We start from the raw sequence: 23441 nt of genomic DNA on the forward strand, positions 1-23441 counted from the left end.
GTAAATTGTAATGGCGGAACCCTAGCTTGCCTTTGTATGGGAGAAAATGCTCGAGAAAGTGTACGGCCGTGCGTGTTTTGCTGCGGAGGGAGGATTAACGATTTGATTGCCGTGACAATTGTCACCGCACACACGTTCTGCCGCTTCTCGCCCTCTAGAGTGTGACAAACAAAGGGTGTCACTGCAATTACCGATCTACTAATGATGATCATCAAACCGTAAGGGAGGGGGGGATTTAAATAGAACCGGGCACAGACACCCATACATACACAAACGCGGGCTACATTATTGAGCCATCAATTGTTGCTACATTTCCTGCTCGATTAAGCTGCTCGCAGCACACAAAGTGACACAAGCATTTGATCCATTTCCTTTCGTCACGTCCGTCAAGTGTTAATGTGTAAGAAATGCATCTTTAAAATTATTTCAAACAGACATTTGAAGTATTTTTCAACCCAATTTTTGAAACAATTCACCCATGGACCAAAAGCCGATTAAACCATGCAGAATATCAAAGATTTCTGCACGACCAGTTTCCCGCTACAGCAAGGATGCAAGAGACCGTGTCCCTGGAACGGTGGCACCAAAGCACATCGTACGTCAATTAAGGATGAGAAATGTTTTGCTAAATGCGTGTACCATTTAAATGTGTGCTTTTGTTATGCACCGTGTGCCATTTCGAGGAAGAACGCGAACGAAAAACATTTAACAGCGCGGGGCCAAAATCGAAATTTTCAAAAAGAATCTTTTAAATGCCAAAACTCCAAACAAACACTTTGAGCCATTCAACTCAACTGCTTAATAAAAGTTCCCAGCGCGTCGTCAATGGCCTTGTTAGTTTAACGTTTTGTTTTCCAAAATGTCATAATATTTTTAAAACTTAAGAGGTACTACAAGACATCCTTTGTTTAAAAGTTTTATAAAACGCAAATCGTTCGTACGGAATCGGGTTCGTCGCTTGTTGCCCAGCCCAACACACTCATCGCGCATTGAAGTCTTTCGTCTGTTTTCGCTCACTTTAAAGGTTTCCCTTGTGCTTTTACGGTAATCCGCAAATGTTTTCTAATCATCTTCCACGCCCTAGTGTTCGTTGTTCTTAAATTTTGTATCGTCAGTACACAGAAAAAAAGCCGATTCTAACAGTCCGTGGTGTCGACCACACATTCGGAAATTTTTGTGGTTTCGCTCGCCAACCAACCATCCCGAAGCTTCAGAGCTTTTATCTCACTTAATTCTTGCTCCAGCGAGCAGCTCATTATTTATTCTAACGTTGCTAAAGTGCACTCGGCAACTGATCCCGATTCACGAAGCAAACAACACCACACGGCCAGCCAAGAAGAATCGTTGAACAACAGCTCGCTCTCTGCCGATATGTGTCTACCGTCATCTTCTGACATTTCGGTGCAGAGCAAGCACACCCAACCCATCCCGTCCATTAAGAAAGTGGACGATCGGGGCAAGCTGGACACCGAAGGAAGCAGGCAAAGGCAGGTTAAATTTGGCACTGTTCGGAAAATGTTGCACGTATCCCATCCCGATCCTGATCCTGAGACCGTATCGGGCAGCTTCAATGCCACATTAGCGTCGATAAACACCACAAACCGTGTGTCCGATGATAAACAATCACCCGAAACAATATATCTGGACGGTGGTTTTCGAGCTCGGTTTCTTAAGACCGGGCCTCAAGTCTGTCAGCTTCGTGCACCTTCTTCGCTCGCGGTAGGATTTTCGATCCGACGAAAAGTAAAAAGATAGCAAGGCTGATCTCGCTTCTACCGTGTCGCCCCGTCCAGCTCTTTCCACAGCTCGGTTCGGTTTAATCGTCACCTGTGTGTCCGCGTCCGAGGCGGTTTCGATTAATATATGCCTCCTCTTTTACGTGCCAACCGCGCGCACCGGACACCCTTCTTGTGCGCGAGAGACCTCAAAACAAAATCTGGATATCCTTGACGCAACCAAACTGGTCGATGATGATATGTGTGTGTGTGTGTGTGTGTGTATCAACGCCGGCACCGAAAACTGGTACCTGGCTGGAGGAGGAGTGTGCACAAAAAAATCATCCCCCCGTCAACCCAACACAGGGGCCGATCGCATGAAATTCGCCCAAACTCTCGGTCACGGTTGATCAATGCTCCCTTTTCATAAGTACTCACACACCACAGCGGGAAAATTAATCCAGCACTTTAACTCCAGCCAATGGATCCACATTCCAGTGTGTCTTACCAACGAAGAACAAAATCTAGAAGGGATGTGTTTTTGACGATCGATAAGATGCAGAATAGATTTGCCTTTTGTTTGGACTTGACCCATCCTGATAAAAAGGGGGACACCTTTCCGTACTTCGCATCCCTTCGGACCGTGTTAACTTGTGTGATACTGCGGGTGCTTTTATTATGCAGATTACATACGAAAATCGAAACTTGTCAAACCTGCTCGCTCGGCTCGGGGCAGGCTGGCGATTATATCGCTACGAGCGCCGAACCATCCGGACACAGCCGCCGAACGGTATTGGAATGGGTTAGCTGTTTGCATAGTTAATATTCCGGGGCTTAGTTTGGAGGATCTTCTCTATCTCTCGTTATGAAACAGCTCTACCAGCCGTGTAAGTCGATTAGAAGCAGCATAAAGATCTGTCGTTTAAGCGGTTCGAGAAAAAAAAATCTCATCTATTTTTAAACGTTTCAAGCAGACTAAATGCTATTTTCACATACGAAATGGAAGACACTCTTTACTTCCTGGGTAAAAGTTATCAAAGATCAAACTCTTATCCAGCATCCATGCCCCAGCATGATCGCGAACCGGTCGTTTGTCATCTCACTCACATCACAAGAAGCCATTCCGTAGGGCCCAGTAGCAAGTCTTGGCGGCTCATTTCATAACACTTTCATTCGTGCAGACGCTGGCATGGATGAGAAAACTTAAATAAAACCATTAACAGTTGACAACCGAGCTGGTGGCGATGGGCCCGCAAAAACAAGCCACGCAAGTCGTGCCTTAAAACTTCCAACATTCTTCGGCTGCTGCAGGTTTTTGCTGATTTTTTTTTTTTTGTGTGTGTGTCTCATTTTCAATTTCAGTGCCCTGTGGTGGCCGAACAATCTGGGCCGACGGCTACGCGGTACAAGGGTGGATTTTTTTCCTTCCTCCCCATTCTCATGTTTGCATTCCCACCTTAGCTCATTGTGTTTATGCCACTTGCGAGATGTGTTTTTTGGGGGGTGCTGTTTTTCCATCCATAATTTCAACGCTTGATTAAATCATCTCGACCAGACCAACTCCCCATCAAGAGGGGAAAAAAGTGAAACTGAGAGTGAAAAATAAAACACAAATACAGGTACATACAATCGTCCCCCATCAAAGGGAAAAGCACATAAACACACGGCGAGCTGTTAAATATTGTCATACATAACCGTGTCTCTTTCGGTGTCGTACCGCCACGGCACGACAACAAAAGCCCGACCAGAAAACGAGACTAAAAAAACACAGCTCAAAATTCAAAAAATGATAACACTACACCGTCCTCCTTCGCCACACCATCACTCATCGTCGTCGCAGCTCGTGACAGTTCTTCTCACGCCGGGTGTTGTTGCGTGATCGAGCGAGCGACGAGATGCTGCAACAACAATTCGCTCGGATTCGCACATTTGAGCAGGTTGCAAAAAAAAATACAACGCCGACCAAAATCGGAAACAGGGTCGAAAAATGCACTTTTCACAGCATATTTATCGGTCACAGATCTATGTCAACCGGTCGCACATTCTCACCCGTGGAGGCTGCTGTTGCAACACCCGCCAATCCCGCTTTATGTCACCGTTTGCGAACTATTTTGGCACCTTCCCCTGCGCATTGATTTGCATTTTGAGTGTGGCCGAAACATAAATGCTATCCTGGGATGAGATGCTTCCTTTAACCTTAAGCTTAAGTTCAGCTTTTTCCCCTCCTTGGCTTCTGCTGTCTTTTGGCTAATGAATTTTAAGTAAGCTGAAATTTTGTAATCTTTCCCCAAAAGCGATGGGGGCCCACTGGCTTACGTCAGATGCGAAGATGAGAAAAACGCCACGGAACGCTTTTCACCCGATCACCGATTTGGAGAAATTACGGACCGAAAATGGATTTCTTGTTCGAACACTCGCGCGGCACCACCACTCGGAAGCCACCTTCCATTGTACGCGAAGGTGATCGAGGTTGAACACTGACTGCCCCCAACCGGTACGGGCCGATTCGTTTGCACCTGTGCTAAGTGCGAAGCAAAAAAAAATGCACTACACTTCGAAGGTCATTTGTCGAGGTTCCGGTGTGGAAAGCAGCAAAAGAGAGGCTCACCAAGAGGAAGGGAAGTGCCCAATTTCTCCCGCACACCGAAACGATCGATGGAGCAGGCGTGAGAAAGAAATGAAGATCGTGTGTTACGTGCGGCTTCCGACACCGACTTAAAGCTCATCCAAAAAAAAGGAAGACAAATGAGGCAACACCCTCGCGAGAGAGATGAAGAGGCGAAAAAAAAACACGGACTTTGCGCAAAATTAATAGGAAACACCCTACCTCCAACAAGCCCAGACAGGGTGGGTGAAACTGTCGGCCAAAAATCAATTGATTTCGAATACACCCGAACCAAGGGAGAGAAAGACAAACGATCGGACCTGTTGTGTGTTTGGGGCTCATTATTTGAGTTTTCCTTCCATAAAGGAGTTCGTGTGCTGCTTTTAGAAAGTTTTGCGCCCTCACGCTCCTAGACATATCTAAACAAAAAATCAGACATGATAACACGAAAGCACACCACTACCACGGGCATATTTGGGGGAAAATTAAGCTGCCTAAAATAAACCCTCCCGAAGTGCGAAGAAAACCTCAACACAGCTTTCTCGTTGCTTCAAACTTATTTGCAGCTTTTTTTCTTCACCCCGAAATACGCATCCGAGAGAAATGGCATTGACCAATTAGCGAAGAGTTTTAGTAAAATCCAATGTCAAACGGAAAACACGGACACACTCTTCCAATCGTTCCAAACCAAACACTACACATTTTTCAAAACTAAGTGATAAGGTTGCTCTCCAACGAAGCGTTGAAATCTTTCTCTCTTTCCCTCCTGCCCAAGCCCAGCACAGCACAGCGCACAATTGCAGCAACCACGCAAAGGCCACTTAAGCGTGGCCGGTTTAAAAATGGTTTAGCTTCATAGTTTTTCCGTCGCGTGACAAACGGAAGCCCCTTGAGCTTTGTGCATCTTCAGGAAAAACGCGAGACAGGAAAAGCAACGACCACACCACAACACGTCCACACCATATCGAGCAAACCCATTTCTCTAGGCCCCCGCTGCTGCTTATCGTCTTCATCACACACACACACAGACACACGCGCGTGTGTGTTTGCTTTCTCCATCTTGCTCACTTGCTTTTCACTGAGCCTGGCCCGACGACCCGGATTAGATGACGGCATCGTTCCGTGGTGGTAGTGGATGCCAGTTTTTACACACCACGTACTCTTTCGCTTTCTTCGAGAGTACACGATCGTCATGATCGTCATTGCGAAGTAATCATTCCGCATTGCATTTCGCTTGCCTCACGCATGCGTCTTCGGGTGCTTCGGGGTTCGGTTGGTCTATTATTTCCCTCGGTGGAAACACATGGAAACTTCAGGCTTTTTTCCGTCCTTTCCATGGAGCTCCCCCATTGAGCTTGTGTGTAATGGTCAGTGTAGGAATTGCACCGCGTGTACTAGGTGCTGCTCATCCACTTGTCTGCAGACGAACCACCTTTGCTGCAAGAGACGGGCTGGACTGGCCGCTAGCGAAACGTGTTTCACTTCACTTACATTTTCACTCTTTATCTTTCTAACTACATCGTTCCGTCTAACCACTAGCTGCTTGATTTGTTTGCCCCTTTTTGCCTCGATGAATGTGTTTGATTGTACAATGTTGTGTTTGCATTTGATGGGTTAAAAATTGTTGCTCTAGTACATCACTTTCATAATTTTTCATTTGTATGATGATAAGTATCGCAAAATAAAAAATAAAAAAAAACACAAAATACGATCCCATGCTCTCACCTGATTATTTGAAGACTTAAAAAAGCGCAATCTACACTCTTAGTGGCGTAGAGCAGCGATCAGCGTAATCGATTTGCCTCGAGTTTTCCTTTTCTCCCCCCAAAAAAAAAAGCACACACTTTGCTTTTCCTCTGTCAGTTGTTCTCACGTTGTGTTTCGGATTTTGAATTTTTGTTGTTGCTTCTAACTTCAAATTCCTTCCTTTTCACTTCGCTTCATCGAGTTTAGCGCACGCACGCACGGTGACAATTTTTTCGCCTCTTTAGCAATTTTCCTTTCCGGATTACAATTCGGGTTTTCCACTGCTTCACACTCGTTTTCTTGCAAACCTTTTTTTTTGCGCTCCTCGTACCCGGCTGCTACGGATGCATTCACCGCGACACGGCCACACACTACTTCCTATCATGCACCTGCTGCACTCCTTTTGCCTTTTGCCGCTTCAAACAACACTTTCACATTCGTTTCTGCTGTGGAATACCGCACACGGTTCTACCGCTTCCTGGGACTTGGACGGGCTGAGAGCGACAGCGAGAATCAACGTGCAGGAATCACACAACTTCACACGCACTCATATCCACGCGAGCCACACGCACCTCGAGAGACGCGATGTCCTGGCACAGGACCTCTGTTTGAGATAGAACGGAAAAAAATCGCAGCAGCACTCCACAGCACAGCTATCGTCGTCGTCGTCGTAGGAGAAACCCAAGCGAGGAAGCCAACTTCAAAAACACACCCAAAACTGGTGGTGGTAGTGAAACTATGCGTTCGAAAACCGTGTGTGCACCGGCTGAGCGTGCGCCTTCGATAGCTTTCGCGAGTGAACTAGTCGCGCAATCGGTTGGCCCGCGCTGCGCAACCTTAAGCGAGGTTCGGCTCGCCTAAGAAACCAGCTCGTGTTCCCGCTGCCTCCGTCGTGTCCGCCGCTGCTGAGATCACGTCCCGGTGAGACGCCCAAGAAGGTGAGCTTTCGCGCTGTGCTGCGGTGGGTCAAAACGAGACGCCAACAAGCTTTGCAGATCGCTCCCAGCAGGGTTCTCTGGGCTCTGGGGTGGTAGATGAGCGATGGAACTCTTAGTGTTGAGAATATCCGGACCACTTTCCGCCGAAAACTTCCTTAAGAAGCTAAGTGAACGGAGATTTTGAGATGGTTCTTGAATCAAGTTTTAAAACAGCTCTAATAAGTCAAAAACTGAGAGCTATTCTCGATTTAGGATAAATTATTCAAAATGTGTTTTGTACCTTCTTTCAATAAACAGATCATTCTATAGAAAATGTGTAGATGGAAATTTATAACAAAATCCCAAATTCCATTCTCTGATGCAATCCACTGAGCAACCCTGCAAAACTGCGAGAGAGCGAACAAGAGAGCGAGCTTAAGCTCTCCGACAACCATCGCTGGGGTAGTGAGAAAATAAAAGCTCAAATGGTGAGAAGCTATCTCATTACTGTAGCTCACTTGTTTAAGAAATTGCTCTCACCTTCGCTCGGTGACTGATTTTTAAGTAAATATAGTATTTCTTTTACTTATGCTTAATTAAAAATTATTTTCATCTTCCAAGACGCTATTGAATGCTAATGTTTGCTTGTTAAATGAAATGGTAACTAATATTTGAGAACATCCTACAGCGTTCCAAAAGAACAAACCGTTTCAATTTCGATCGAGGCATTTCACACACAATTTTCTCATCCTTCTCACGCTACCGATGAATGAATTTCCCAAACTCACATCCTGGACCAACGTGCTCTGCTCCATGAATAACCGCGACCGAAGGACACTTTTAATTGCCCGAAGAAAAACGGCTGACCGTGGCCGGGTGTCCTTGGCGATGCAAATATTCCCCGGACGAATCATCCCACTATCACGAACTACTCACCTCTTTTGCCCAGTAACCTCCAGTACCCCCCCTCATTCTCTTGGTTATTTCATCGATTGACGACAACGACGCATAAGAAGCAACTTACTCATCAAATCGAATGCAGCAGCTGTTGGTCGACGCAGCGACAAAGTAGGCCACAGTCAAGATGCATTGACCCCCGCGCTAGTGGACACCGCTGACATTGACACAGCGGCCAGTAGTGGAGGGATTTCCCAAAACTATGTAGCACGATTAACTTCCCCCCAACGGGAGGGGGGCTCACGCGATCGCAAGTCGGAGAACATTCGGTGCTGGAATTATCATCACTACTCACGATCTGAATCATTCGCGACCAGCAGTTATTAATAGCGTTGGACGAAATTCAAGGGCACAGCAATGTATCCGCTTCGTTTCTCCCCCTTTTTCCCTCCTAGTTCATCAGAGCAGCAGCAGCAAATGACAGACTGTGCGAGAAAATCGCTCCAAAATCATACCTGTAAAAGGAGACGGAAAAAACAAAAGAAAATGTTAAATTTTACATCCCAAACTCATCATTAGCGAATTCCAAAAATAAGCAGTCCAGCTGCTAGTCGTGGCCCTATTAGACGAGCGCTTTAGTGGGTGATGCAATTATAATCTGTACCACCAATTTCACCACTAAATGAGGATGGCCTGGTGCGTCACCCACATATGTCAAGGACAGCCGTCGCACACTTTGCTCAGGCGCACACCAACCGTACGACGACGTGATGTCCTTCGATTGCAACTAGTGCACGCACCTGAACTTGGTACCCAGCGAAAAAGAAGAAGGGCTCAGAAAATGGATTTGATAGTAAATCTTTCAGCGAATTACGAAATGCTACCACCGCACCGCGCTGGAATGTAAATCGACGTCGCTTCATTTCAGTGGCACGCACGATGACGTTGCGGACGACACCGAAATGCACCTTGCAAGCCCCCAGATTGGAGTGATTGGAGGGTATAAAAACGTGCTAAACGTGTACCCCTCGCTTGAGGGTCATCGGAAGGGGTATTTACAGACCAACAGCTGCACCACAGCTCGGTACTAACCTCCAAAGAGGCGACACTCTGGTCGAAAAAATGCCAAAGGAACGCGTTGCGGGTGCGGGAAATTGGACGACCGCAACCCGTTGGTGTGATGTGATGGTGCCGCCGCAAGGTTTACGATTTGGGGACGGATAAATTATTGACCGCCGCCATATTTCGAGGGGAGCCTTTAATAATCCGCACTGAATGGGCTGTTGAATTGTTGTGAAGCTTTTAGATAAAAGGAAGGAAGCCACCTGGAAGTCTGCAATCGAGGAAACGGTACGGTCGCGACGAATAAGGCCAATAACAGTTTCAGGTGCAAAGCGCGCTTTATGAGTCCATCGTCATCACCGCAATCTTGTGGGGCGCTATGAGCCATAGGAATGCTCGAACGAAACGGATCGATAAATATTATTCCGCCTTAAAGGACACTCCACAATAAAGTGTTTTACGAGCGCGGAGATACACGATCAGAATCCTGGAGATGTATTTTAATATGAATGCTTAACCTGCAGGCGATATTGTCTGTCGCGCGCGATGAATGTCCGGTGGTGGAGTTCTTTTGCATTAATGTCATCGCAGGACAAAGCCCTTTTTGTTTGCTCGTAAGGGTGAGCTATCTGTCTCTGATCTGATTTTAAAGCGATTCTATGACCTACAACTTTAGTTCAATTCTTCCTGTTTCGGGTCTCCTATATGAGAATCAGTGAACACACCCGGAAATCCCTTCGAAATACTTTAAATTCCTTACATAGTTTAGGCCACGCTTTAGCTAGCCAATAATTACATCCCTTAACCACTAAATAATCCACCCCCATATCGCAAGTCTCCACTTCAGGCAGCTTACAAAAGCGATCACCCTCGATCGCGACTAAACCAACGCCACGTACTACTATGACATCAACCCGTCCGATTATCGAACCAAAACCCATAACCTTGGAGACTTTCAAACACCCCAGCCCCAGTAATACTTCCAGTCCTAAGTCAAATTGCCGCCACCGCCTGTGCCCTGATTTTGAGACCTTCACGCACCCGTTTTCCCTCCCATACAACCTCTCTCTCTCTCTCTCTCGCCTTGCTCTCCTGATCTAACACTCACACACAAAGGCGAATGGCACGTGCTTTGGCCAGCTTGATCGATCCGAAGCCCGAAAACCCCTTTCCAAACGACACCCCAAAAGCAGCAGGAAATTGTGGAATTGTGCCAACCAGCTTTCATTTACAAATCGCAAGCTTTGGGAGCGTCTCAAGATCAATAAGTCCCGGAGAACACCCGGAGCGGATTTAAGGTTGGCTTACCCGGGCCTTACCCTCGATTTGTACAGGCAGGCTGGCTGGCGTGTTGCTGCGCTACTGCTACCATCATGCTTAAACCGTACTTAAAACAATAATATTTGTCCGAATGTGTGCAACATAAGCACACACACAGACATATCGACACCCTCGGCGCAACATAAGCGTGCGCATGCGCCACACCAACAACGCTGAGCAAAACTTTATTTGCTCGGTTTCGTCTCTCTTTTTCTTCGTTTGCTTAACAACCGTTACGTGTTTAGCCGTTGGCAAAGTGTGCTGCAGGATTCGCTACAACAGAAGGAGGAGGAGGGTGGCTGTAGATCAATTAGCACCCCACCCAAAAATTAACATGGCTAATTCCAACATGGTTGGCAGCCAGCAATGCAACTCGAAGACTGCAGCGACTGTTTTTTGTAAAGGTAGTAGTGGCGTTGTTGTGAGTGTTTTGCCAATGGAAAAGAGGTCGATCGAATCAAAATAAAATCATCCACTAGGGAAAGGGAGCAAACAAACAATCGTACAATGTAGGCAATTGTTCGTAACGCCAGCCGAACCGCAGGTGATGTTGTTCAAGCACCGATTGCACTGGTGCAACTTAACCTAACCCGGGCTTGCGCTGCTGCCCGATGACCCGATGTGGGTAAAATCAAACGTAAAACACTCAAACGCCGAAAGGGATATTGGAGCTTGTTTGAGCCACAATAAAAGGGATAAAAGTACGAGAAGATATAACATTACCGTCCACATAAACCCCCGTGTTCCAGCTTCGATCGTGGCTAATTCAATCAAAAGACATAAGCCACCCAACACTCTAATGACGGTTGATGTAACACCCTCACGTGGCCGGCCCACTAATTCGTGCCACACACCAACAGATACGAAACCCGGTGATGGAATTGTTTTCGGCATGATTGTGCAGCTGGAATTCGGTCCTAAAGGTCGTTCCGACTGTTTTGTTTTCTGGTTCGCTTCGTTTCGAAGCTCGATACTCACTCAATCATAACCGTCTGTTTGTTTTTTGGTGGAGGGATTTTTTATTTTCTTCTTTTCGTTATTGGCGAACTGAGCTGCTAACGTGATTGTACAATAACCGATGGGTGGAGTGGGTGGAGGTTAAAAGCGTATTAGGAAGCGAAGTAAATTGATTTCCTTCCGGAGTGCTATATATTTTTTTAAACTTATTCGTTCAATAATTCAAAAGGCGATAATTGAGTTGCTCTTTCAATAGAGCGTCTAAAATACTCAATTAACGATTATTTTATAAATTAAAAGTAGTTCCTCGTAGTGACGTCAAGGAAGAAGGAGAAAATGATTTATCTACCGGAAACCCTACGATTCCCAACTGGAAGACCAAGGCTATGACAAGCGAAAAGGTTTTATTGTAGGTCAGTTCGCAGCTCCTCTTCCCTTGTTCGGCTTATTTGTAAAATTACAGTGCTTTCATGTGGGGTCGTGCCTCGCTGCAACACAAACAAAGCTCCTTTCTTCTTCGTACCTTCGCATGTCAGGGCCCGTTCGTTCGATACACGGTTGGTTGGTGGCTGGCAGATATCAGGCAGGCCGCGATTCTGCGATACCATTGAAAATTGGCCACAAACAGAAGCATCTCGTCTATGCACCACCCGAAAGGGGTTCGCCGTCTATGCGGTCGGTTGAGTTTTGCGTGTGTTTTTGTTCAAGTCTCTCTCTCTCTCTCTCGCTCTCTCCACGGTACAATGACTTGCGCCCGTTGAGTTGCGGACGGTTTCTTGTACACATCATCATGCAAGCAAAACTTTAAAGCCACACTTTCCAGCAAACGCACCCATTGGGCTTCTTTTTGTTTTTGTCTGCTTGGGATTTGGCCAGTATACTTCAAGGTCGGGGGATTTAGGAGTTCTTCATTCCGTTGAGAAATATTAACCTTGCATAAAGCCTGGCTAAGCTGAACGGTTCACAGCAGCGAAACAATTACGCGCCACGACAATCTAATTTATAGAAGACTTTCGTTTCGCTTTAAATAGTCGCTGGTTAGTAGATTTGTAGCTAACTCCACCCCATTCGCAACGCATTTAACAATCCTCGAGCGCGCATGCGAAATGCGAATTTACCGTGCACCAAATAAATAAACGCTCCCCAATAAATAAAGTACTTTAATTGATTCTTGCTTTTGCATAAACTTAATTTCCCATTCCGCAGTTCCGCAGCAGTTCGGTCGCCAAAGTTAAAATTTTCTTCTTGTTTTTCTCTCCCCCCCTTACCAGTGCCAGCTTCTTTCGATTTCATTTTCCTACCCGATGCTCATTGTATCGGAAGAATGAGAAGCCCACAAACGATTGCACGACACACACACACACATACACAGTGGAGCGCACTGTTGGCTCCACTATTACTCCAATACCCTTTGCTAGTATCATAAATATTGATCGTTCACTGGATGGGACAACCATCGGGCAAAGGCTGAGTCCCCGGCTCCGGAGTCGTATCGGATGTTATTTATGTTGTAATACAATAGCTAAACATCATAGACTGATCGTACCGTGGCGAGACAAAAAAATACACAAAAAAAATCGCTACATGACGACGCGAAACGATCGTACGCACGAAATGCAAACATACTGCGATCGAAAAACGCATCCCCTTTTTTAGTAGCAACCGATCTAGTAGACATGTTGCTTCGATTGCAGTTGCTGTGTCTGTAGCGTCTTTTTTTTAGGGACGAATAAGGCAAGAATGTTAATAACTCTTTTGCGCCGCACATAAAGCGCAACAATTCGAATACATCGATTAAGACACGGACGCGACACACACGATTGAAACACACGGGTCGGCAGTCCCTACGAATGCAGTTGGCGCGAGTCCGATCTTCTCCTTTACCTCTGGCGCACGCTTTATGTACAATGAAGCTGTAAATCCTGAACCCGGTGCTTTGGCACTCGCTCGCTGGTCGCTCGCTCTGTTCGTGTCGTGTCTTCTTCTGCTTTCTGGTAGAATTATTTGCCACAGCTTTCCAGGTGGACACTTTCGTCCCGGAGCAATCCCAAGCGGTTAAGAACGAACTGGAAGGAGAAGCTAATCTTTATTCATAGCTGCAACAGATTTCCCTGCGTCCCGAGTGCGGGCTTATTTCTTCATGATAAAAGTTCAACCACAGGGCACGACCGTTTACTCCACCCATCTGGCAGTCAAATCCGGCGTAGCCCTCCTGATAGTACTAATTGGCCGCTGTCGAAGCGTGCCGATATCTGTAGAAGGACCGCGTGAACATCCCCATGGAAGCCGACCCATCACGGTTGAAAGTCAAAGTAAGCTAATTCTCCTGCGGATGAAGATTGGCCACGAAGTTGTAGCTTTATGTAGGAAAGAAAAAGCAGTGCCAGTCCTGTCACTGTTTGAAAATTCCTTAAATTCAGCTGTCAGTACAGAACCGCTCGAGATGATAAATCGTTCAATTGAAAGTGTTTTCAAATCTTTCACCCTTAACCCACCCCTTGGGGTGAATACATCAAATCCAGCCGAATGCACAATTGCTACTTTGTACGCGATGGATAATTGCCACGACGGATGTGTCTGGCATCGTTTGCCAGCTCACCCAAGCCCCTCTTCTACACACCGAGCGTCGATCAATAAATTCCTCGCACAGACACTTGCTTTGCATTTCAATAAACCAATGCAGCGCGACTTCTTAGTACCATACGCACTCCAGCACTCCCCGATCGCTTGGCAAGTCCTTCTCAGACGTTCGTAAATTTTGTATCAATCGGAAAACGATCGAAAGGGTAATCGGTAAACAACTCTTGGGCGTTTTTTTCTTTTCTTTATCATCATCGTGTATCATATTTCAAGCAACTAGAAGGTTTACCTTTTCTCGTTTGCTTCTTCCTTCCTACAACTTCGTTAGAGCGACAGACAGATCCTCTCGATCGATTTGTCGGAATCGCGGTTTGGCCGATCGCCTGATGATTGGTAGCTGGCTCGATCGGAAAGGCGTGATCCAGACACGAAATAAAGCGAAGCAGCACCCTTTTATCATCGTCTGCACCGGAATCAGCGTAAGCGGGCACACTTCAACCCTTCGTTTCTTGTTTTCCTTTTCCGCCGCACACAACAGTAATCAAAACAACATTTTAATTAGAAATTAATAAATTACGACTACCCCGCTATCGATGTCCAGCGGCGAAGAAGGACCGCGCGGTGTTCTGCCTGCTTGCTGCACGCATCTGCAGCAGTCACCCATATGCGATGCGTACGTTGACACGATGAGATCGCACATTCCTGCCGTGCTTTGATCGCGAGCCAACCAACCGTCAAGGACATGCGCGATGGTATCCCGTGGCGTAACGCATGCTGATTATATTCACTAACACTGCACCTTGCCGACGGGAGCGTGTAGTAGAAGCGTTACCTGACAGTGTCACAGTGCGACAGACAAAGCGGGCAGCAACTCACCACACCACCGTGTACAGTGAAGAAACGAGCGTGCTCAAAGGCGTACACGGAGAAGCCATTCACCGTTTAACTCACCACACTACTCACGGGTGAAAACACGACGTTCACTTTTCGTACCGGTGCTGCTGCACGCACGCGAACGCTCAGTCACCATGGCAGCCACGCCTAAATGTATGCTATTTCGTGCCGTTGAGTACCGTCGTGCAGGGCGAGCCCACGATGTATCAAATCTTTCCAAAATTTCAAACTCTCTACCCGTTGACCCATTTATTCAGCTTCATTAGAAGCCCGGTAATCGTATTATTTGAATACTATTGCAGTAGAATAAGCGAAAGACATTTGCCTCCCTTTGTTTAATGACTCAAAGTATCAACAATCAAACAAATCAGCCAATCCCATGTATCAATCAATGTATCAATTTTAATACCATGATTCTCCAATGCAATTTTTATTATATCATTATGAATGTACTATTTAAAATTTATCCGACTTTAACAAAGCATGCACAACCATTGTCTTCCTTCACCCACTTTTCACAGACGCTTCTACTATTCTAATATCGTATTCAAAGCAAACCAAAATGCGATCGTTTTCGTCCAAAATATTAAATTCAACAGTGGCCGATACTAACGGATAAATGGAAAGCGGGCGCGATGTATGAGTACTTATAACCAGGTCTCCCCCGCGGATCGGACAAGAGCTTCCAATCAGCCAATTGCATCCATTTTCACGCTCAGGTTCCAACGGTTTCGGAGCAGTGATCCCAAGGGCTGTAATGTATCGTACGTACTTAAGCCTCTGAGCTTCAAAGGCTATAAAATTAAACATTATAATTAGTGTCAAATCGTTCTCTTCAACGCTTAACACCAACATCAACTTACGTGCTAAATAAACCATCGTGAGCGTCGAATTGCTTGCTCGCACAATATCACATGGCATCTGGGGACATCCTTCGATATGAACGATTGCCGGTTGGGGACGGCCGTTAGCACAGGGACGAAATGCAATACCTGATGCGATGTCGATTGCGCAGGCAAAGAACAGCAATAATAAAGCGCCGCTTGCAATGCATCGTTTATTCTCACTAAATCGATTCATCTTAGAAGATGACTGTTTCAACACAACTCGCTTCGGTGAACGCTTCGATGAATACTCAGCCTGTTTTGAAGTACAAGCTTCAAATTTTATACTGTTACTTATCTGTTATAATTTTATTGTTGAAGATAACTGCACCGTATATGACTTATTGATATTGATTTATTGTTTCTTATTTTCCTCATTGATAAAGCAATACCATCACAGCGGGGGGAATAATTGCTTCATCACTGTTGGATTACAATGAACGGTCATAAAAAGGAGCTACCCGAAAAGTGGTTCCGAAAGCAATTAGGGATTAATCTCTCCCTTAAAAAAGAAAAAAGAAAGTAGGATAAGAATGGAATTTGACCTCCGAGCTATCAAAGCCGGTCAGTTTATTACGATAAGATATGATGAGGGATCAACCAGCGAGTATAAAGCCGAAAGATTTTCCAATCCTCAAAATAGTCTTGTACCAGTTAATTAAAGTACCTCGGTACAGCATCGACCAGTGTCGGCCAAACATCATCCAAGAGAGAATACTTTACATCCAAAAAAATGCGCTACCTTGTGCTATTTTTCGTAACGCTCGTTGTCTGTGGCGGGTGTGCAGAGCGGCTTCAGACTCGTTCTTGTTCGAATGGACGACCTCACCCTTCTTACGTGGTAATTAGTGGATGTTCACAAATGCCTTGCCTGCTGCCCCGAAACACGAACGTTACTGTAACGATGGTGTACGAGGCTCGTAAGTGTTCCACAACATAATTCCTCGTAACGGATTTATTCCTTGCCATAAAGTAATGTACTTTCTTCATTCCAGCTTATGCTGCTGAGAGCCTCACATTCAAACAAATCGTGAATGCTCTCGGGATAACTAGTCCAATAGAACTGTCACCCGAACGTGCTAATGCCTGCGACAGAATGCTCGGAACATCCTGCCCAATACGTCCCCATGAGGTCGTTATCACCACTCACACCATTATAGTCATGCCCATTTATCCTTTGGTAACTATGTCCGTTGAATTCAGTGCTGTGGACGAGCAGGAACGCACCCACATATGCTTTATTTTTGATGTTCAAATCGTACTATAAATCGAAATAAAGTGGACCATTTTGTGTTGCAATGCCAAAAGATAATTTCTTCCATTATTGGGTATATATAATTGAAAACAAATGTATATATCACAAATCTGGATAAGAAGACTTTGGTTTAACATTACTTCATGTTATCACAAAGATTTTAACAGACAAAATAATTAAAATTATAATACAGATGACAATAAAACAATGTGGTCGATAAACCGAAGAAATATTGACTGGTAATGGAGGGTCCAGTAACCGATAACGGCGCCGGTCTTCACACGGCAGGGCCGAGATTCAAATCTCATCCAGATCGTTTCCCCGTATGCAGTGCTGACTACTTTGCAACGGGTAAAATCAAATCATGGAAAGCCAGAGAAATAAAATTTTAGCGCCGAAATCTTTCGAGTTTGTAGTACCAAGGAAGAAGATTTTTTTTTTAGTTTAAAATTAATTTAATGGTTAAGAATTTAATTTCAATTGAATTTCTACTAATTTAATTTACTTTAATTATTTTAAGATTTTTCTAGATTAATTTTAATTACATAACACCTATACCAAAGCAATACGGCCAGGCCGTTCTTTATGAATAAAAAAAAAAACACCTGTACCAACTCAAGCTGGCAATTAAATTAAAGCTTTTATTGGAAAGTCCATCAATCGATCAATCGGCTTTGAACTCGAGCCGTGGCACCAAAAACCCCTACTCAATACAACTTTTGCGATAAATTGAAACGTTATTCCATTCATGCATCGATCGAGCTTCCGAATGGTGACTTCTTATCTCAACTACGGTGCCAATGTTAAAAATAGTACAACAAAAAGAAAGCGGAAGGTTTTTTTCCACTGCGCGATCCCCAAGTCATCTCCGATTAGCTTCTGAATCGTAAAGCAATAAAGTTCTTTGACACATTTATTTGACGACAAACGCGAAGCTAAGCGACAATCGATCAGTTGTAAAAATTTCGTTTTTTTTACCACACCACACTTCCGATAAGGCAATCCATTTCCAGTACAGTCCGGTTATGGTTACCTAAGGTTTGATAACAGGGATTTTGTAATCGAATTTCGGTCATGACTTGTACCTGCCTGTACACCACACCTAGGGGTCAACAGGTTTTTGTTTTATCAATTGTGAGGATAAGATAAGGGCTTTGCCAAATGTTGTACAGAATCCATTTTATACTGGGTTAACCCAAGAGAAGAAAAGGTTGCAATTGAGAGGAAAAATCCTTCCAAAGCATGTTGTAAAGTCATTCTGCGCATTATCAAAAGAAAATCATCGAATTTAAACTGATAAGATTGTTCCTCAAATGCGGCTATGGGAACTAAACCGGTATATAAGAACTCTTGCGGCTTTTTTGTGGGAAAGTCACAAATATTTGAAAGTACCAGGAAAAGGACACGCAAAAGAAATGTATCAACTCGCAGCATCAACGTTCTTGATTCTCGTTGCTGGCGGAAGAATTTCTGAAGCTCTCCAAATCAGCATTATCATCTCCAAATCACCCACATCAGCATTATCACAAAGCTTGCTGTATTGCTTGATTCGGTGTTCGAACAGAGCGTCTTGGATGACCAGGACCGTCCTCTAGTGTGTGTCGCTCTAGACGTGATATTCGTTCAAGGTGTATTAGCCTTGGCCCGAAAAAATATTCCGACGACTCCATTGTGCTCTACTTAAGAATGATCGAAAATATGGCAAATATTTTGAATAAGCCAAATTTAGCACCAATCATACTGTTTAGCACACGGAAAAGTATAATTTGTGACTTACTTTCGTGCCTGCAGTTAATAAAACGTAAATACCTTACTTTATCACATGCCATCCCCGCTCAAATGCGCAAGGAGAATTTTATTTATCGATTACTTCCTTCGCTCGTTCGTCCGTCCAGTGCCTTCCAGAGCATCTTAATTTGACGTAATATACGACACCACCCAAAACTGAGCGCGTATTGTGTACTTTCCCTTTCGGGAATGCACGTTAGCGTCCACTTGCAAAGACGCATCTCTTTGACCCCATAGGAACCTGAACCGAACCTGAAATATCCCCTTGCTTTCCGACTCGCTAACGAGCCAAACGACAAACAAACGAGCGACAAATCCTCTCGTGCCGGTTAATCCTACCACAAGGACCAAGGCATCAGAACGCAAAACTACTCCCCCTTGGCTCCCCCCTCCACCGCTCCAGAACCAATTTTAATCACGTAAAACTGTCGAAAACTGCACACACACAATTTATTGGACGATCGATGAGCAGCATAAAAGGGCTCGCTGCACCACACGATACCACCCCGAACGAAGGCTCGATCGGCACACGTGCTGGTGGAGTTTATTCGCCCGCGTTAGTTTTGTGCAAAACAAACCACACAAAAAAAAGACCCTCCAGATACCGGTACGAGTTCAATGGTACTGGTGTGCTGCTGATTTATTTGCTCGCCAACGACGCCTAAACCCTGGCCCGAACACGATCATCGTCGTCGTCGTCGTATACTGGGCGACCCCGTTGGGCGTGCTGGGATTGAAAAATCGAATTTTAATTTGCTTATACGCGCGAACGACCGGGGTTTCCTTTTTATTTCGAGTGTGCCATACACAATATACTATTGTGAAAGGGAATTTTAGGAGGCACGGTCAGATTAAAACCCATTTCAGGACTCCTGAATCAAACACCAGAACCCTCACATGGGCACACGAGAATCAATTAGGCTGCTTGAGTTCAGGAAGCGATAAAATGTCCAAAAAAATCGTTGCCATTATTTATTTCCTGCATCCAAACGGTGCGGTACCCTTGGGGCAACGTGTGTCGACTTTGGACGCTGGCTACCAAAACGGACAGCAAACCGATCGCACGAGATTACCTACGTAGGAGTTGACAAAACAAATGACACTCGGCCAGCATTTGATCCCATATCCTGCTGCAGTTTCGGATCGCCGTAGATCGATGGCTACAGTTTGCATGAATTTGGTGCAGCGTTTCGCCTTTTGACAAATGTGGCTAATTTTTATAGCGGTTGTGATTAATTTCTTCCATGCATTTTAAATCATTAAGCGCACACAGGGTACCCACCCAGCACAGCACAGCGAATAATCACAATCTGGGTCATAAAGTACGTTACGGTTACGAGGTTTTGAAACAAATTTTGGACTACGCGTGCTTTATTTGGCTGTGCGCCTAAATGTAGGCAATGCATGTTTCACTACGCAGCACGCACGCAAGGGGTTGTAAACTTTCCACGCGAAATGCTGTTTACAGGTTCAATTTACACTTTGGAGTGTTAAATTGCAATGTCCGGCAACGAGTCTCCCAACGTCGATAAAACGATATCCACAAGTACTACAAAATATGAAACCTTTCCTACGGACAGCTCTCCTACAGCAGCCATCTTTCACACCCATTCACAACCAAAGTGCAACTGTGAATTGCGCTCGTAAATCAATAAACTAGCTCATCGCTTGTTCCGTACACCAGCAGCTACTGTATCACAATGTTGCAAATCGTACCGGCTCGTTCGGTTTGCTATCGATCCACCATTAAACGGTTATCAGCCCCGGCGATACGGCGGACCCGGCCCGGTGCAGAGTGTATTCAACCGATTGCAATTAGGCGATCATTAGAACCATTTTTATGACCATCATTTTACCATTAGCAACAGTAGGAGCTGCTTGGGAAGATGGTGCGCACATATGCTGTCAATCTCGATGCTGGATGCGGGACCTGGCAAGACTGCATTCGGGTCCGTTAGCATCGTAGATAACAAAGGGCGCCGGATTATTCTACTGGATAAAGGATTCTACCGGGATGATGGTGGATTGTAGGGATAGGTCCCGTTCTAACGGTAGTAACTCAACAAAACCTTTAGCTGATTTACTTCATCCCGCTTATTTATTAAGTTTAAATATCACATTACATACCATTGTCCTCGCCTATGTGCTGGGTTTGCATAATTTGCCCTGAGCGTCGCAAGAACGTCACGTCACGGGGCGGAAGTAAAGTTCTGCAGAGCTTGTACCAACGATCTTGACGTAGAGGTGGCCAAGTCGTGACTCACACGTCACCACGGACCACCCTTGCCAATGTCCATTACGCTAACGTCTTTCAGCGTTCGGTACGGTTGCGTCGGTCACTGCGACCCCATATCTTCTCCCCGGCATTGACCAGCCACAATTTATGAATCATGCGTCACAAGTCACCAGTGCCAGCATTGCTGACAGTCTTAAATTGTCAGCAAGAATTCGGTTCGGTCGCCGCCAACAGAACGCCAAGCACAGCAGAAATCCCTAGCGAGGCCTGTTTCTCAATTACGGAAACACATACAGCAAGGGTCAAACACATGGTCAGCCTTTCATGTCGATCCATTTTTTTTTGTTTTGTTTTGTTTTGTTTTGTGTTTGGCATAAGGTACAATAATTGATTCCTGGACTCAATCTCTCGCGAGATGTCAAACGGTCGCCTATAATACCGACGGTATGCGCTGACAGACTTAAGACCCGCACGTAGATCGCACCGGGACAAATTTAGTAGTCCACTGCTCCTGTGCCCCGGACGTATGCGGGCAATAGGTAATAAATTTAATTCACATACGATTCGATTAGATTGCTCCGTTGCAGACGAACGTAGTCCACAAAACACGTGGGCTGTCTTTTGCGTAGCATAACTAGCGAGAAGCAGTGCGCAATACTCACGGGAAAACCGACCGGAATTGATATTAAAAATCAATTTTTCAATCAAACAAGATTTATTGTGCAATGCTCAACCTTTACAAATGGCTTCTGTTTTCCGTTTATTGCCAATACTTGAACAATCCCAAGCAACACGTTTAACGGCTAGCAACAGCAGGCAACACTAACGTTATCGGACTGCAAAAACGGCCCGTTATCACTGTTGTTGTCGATTGCTACACGTAATAACGACCAATCCGTTATCATTTGCTCTGGACATAATTGGAGGTGTTAACGGATATGAATCTCAACTGGAGAAACAATGTCTAGCCGGGTTCGTTATCGTCGCAGAAACGTTATCAAAGTCGTTAACGACGCAAAGAAAGAACACAGTTTTTAACGGAACCTTTTTTCATATAAATTCAGCATCAACGGGACAATTTCAGACAAGTCGGACACATTCGGCGAGCCTAACGGACAGTGTGGACAAACATTTTCTTGTCAAAATGGTAAGTTTTCAGTTGTTTGTTTTGCACATACGCAAAGTTAACCAAAATTCCTTTGATCCTGCTAACAGAAACTCCTACCAATCGTCTTGGCCTTCCTCTGCGCGGGTTTCGCCAGTGCGGCCACGCTGCGTGAAGAGTTCGACCAGCTCCTGTCCTACCTCAACATGGAACAGGTGCGTGCCATCTACAACCGCTACATCGAAACGGACCCAGAAGTAGCCGAAATCTATGCCTTCCTGCAAACGAACGAAGTTGACCAGGCCTGGATAGTACTGATCAGCCAGCCGGAACTCCGCACCATCACCGACTGGACGGAGGTACGCGGCGTTAGCATCCGCGACTATCTGAACAGCATCGCGGCGATGCTGGGACTTACGCCGATCGCTGCCAGCCGTACGGTAGGCAAGAACGCCCGTTCCTGGTCCGCCATGATGGACGAGATCCGTTCGGTGAGCGATATTGATGGAGCGTACCAGCTGGCCCAACAGTTCATCGCTACGCCCGGCAGCGAGTTTGCCGAGCTGCACCAGATGGTCGAGGAACTGCACGACGTGTTCCACGAGGTAGCCGAACATCCGGACGTACTGCGCGTTTCGAATCAGTTGCGTGCGTACGGTGTGGACGTGGACCGCATTCTGGAGGTGATCTACATGTTCTTCGGCTGGCACGATCACTAGATGTCGGGCAGAGAGAAGCACCAAGATTCTACCGATGTCGACAATAAACACACAGACACACACACACGCAGAACGTGGTAGCACGGAGAGCAAACGCCTAAACTGACTATTTTTCCCTATATCGCCTAAATCGCGCTCGGGGGCGTGCGGAAACTCCACGCCGCTTGACACGCCACAAACAAGAGAGTAAAACCTCGATCCAAATCGTACTCGTTTATCAAAAACCGTAGCTAATTGCTTGCAAGGGCTTCTACGCGTCCATGTGTCCACCCTTGGGGAATAAAGTCCGCGCTGACGTAGGACGCGAGCCCGTACAGCTTTGTGCGTCACGATTTGCACGGTACGACCTACGAACAGGCGACCACCGTTCGGGTTCGTTCGTCGTGTGCACGATGGGTAGATTGATTTTCCGTGATAGCTGCGTACACACACCTTACTCGGCCCGGCATGACTCAGCAGGCAAAAAAAAGTACGTCAGCAGGATACAACTCGGGGCCAAGGATGGGACCGTCAGGATATCTTGATGGCTGCCGGTTTCGTTAAAGGCGTTGGCTCAAAATCAAACAGCCTACCAACCAGCGACGCGCCATTCGTCACTTTGGTCGATCGTGGACCGCATGGCTGACAGGCCAGTGCCTCCATCAGCTCGTGATCCGCTGGTGATTGACTGGTGGACCATGACCGCCAAAGAGCTACGGTGTCTATGCCCGCCGGGTACGGTCGGTTGGTAAAGGATTTCAAGGAAGCTCAAGTCTTGCGGG

The 23441-nt window shown here is 45.8% G+C and overlaps 2 protein-coding genes across 12 annotated transcripts in view; one reads left to right on the top strand and one right to left on the bottom strand.

Moving 5' to 3' along the window:
* The window catches only part of LOC118512944, a 138104-nt gene that overhangs the window by 83101 nt on the left and 31562 nt on the right, over window positions 1-23441 (bottom strand). Inside the window, exon 1 of one of the 11 annotated variants that reach the window (XM_036058161.1) lies at window positions 6046-6877. The exons of the other annotated variants lie outside the window; for them this stretch is intronic. The gene's annotated coding sequence lies outside the window, so the exon portion shown is untranslated. Of the gene's footprint in view, window positions 1-6045; window positions 6878-23441 lie in introns of those variants that run through there. 11 annotated transcript variants of the gene reach the window in all.
* On the top strand, window positions 21848-22788 carry LOC118512946 (protein G12-like). Its single transcript, XM_036058165.1, has 2 exons — window positions 21848-22003; window positions 22072-22788. The coding sequence occupies exons 1-2, from the start codon at window positions 22001-22003 to the stop codon at window positions 22678-22680; spliced, it is 612 nt and encodes a 203-aa protein (XP_035914058.1). The 5' UTR covers window positions 21848-22000; the 3' UTR covers window positions 22681-22788.

The sequence above is a fragment of the Anopheles stephensi genome, chromosome 3 (assembly GCF_013141755.1).
Source record: "Anopheles stephensi strain Indian chromosome 3, UCI_ANSTEP_V1.0, whole genome shotgun sequence".
NCBI lineage: Eukaryota > Metazoa > Arthropoda > Insecta > Diptera > Culicidae > Anopheles > Anopheles stephensi.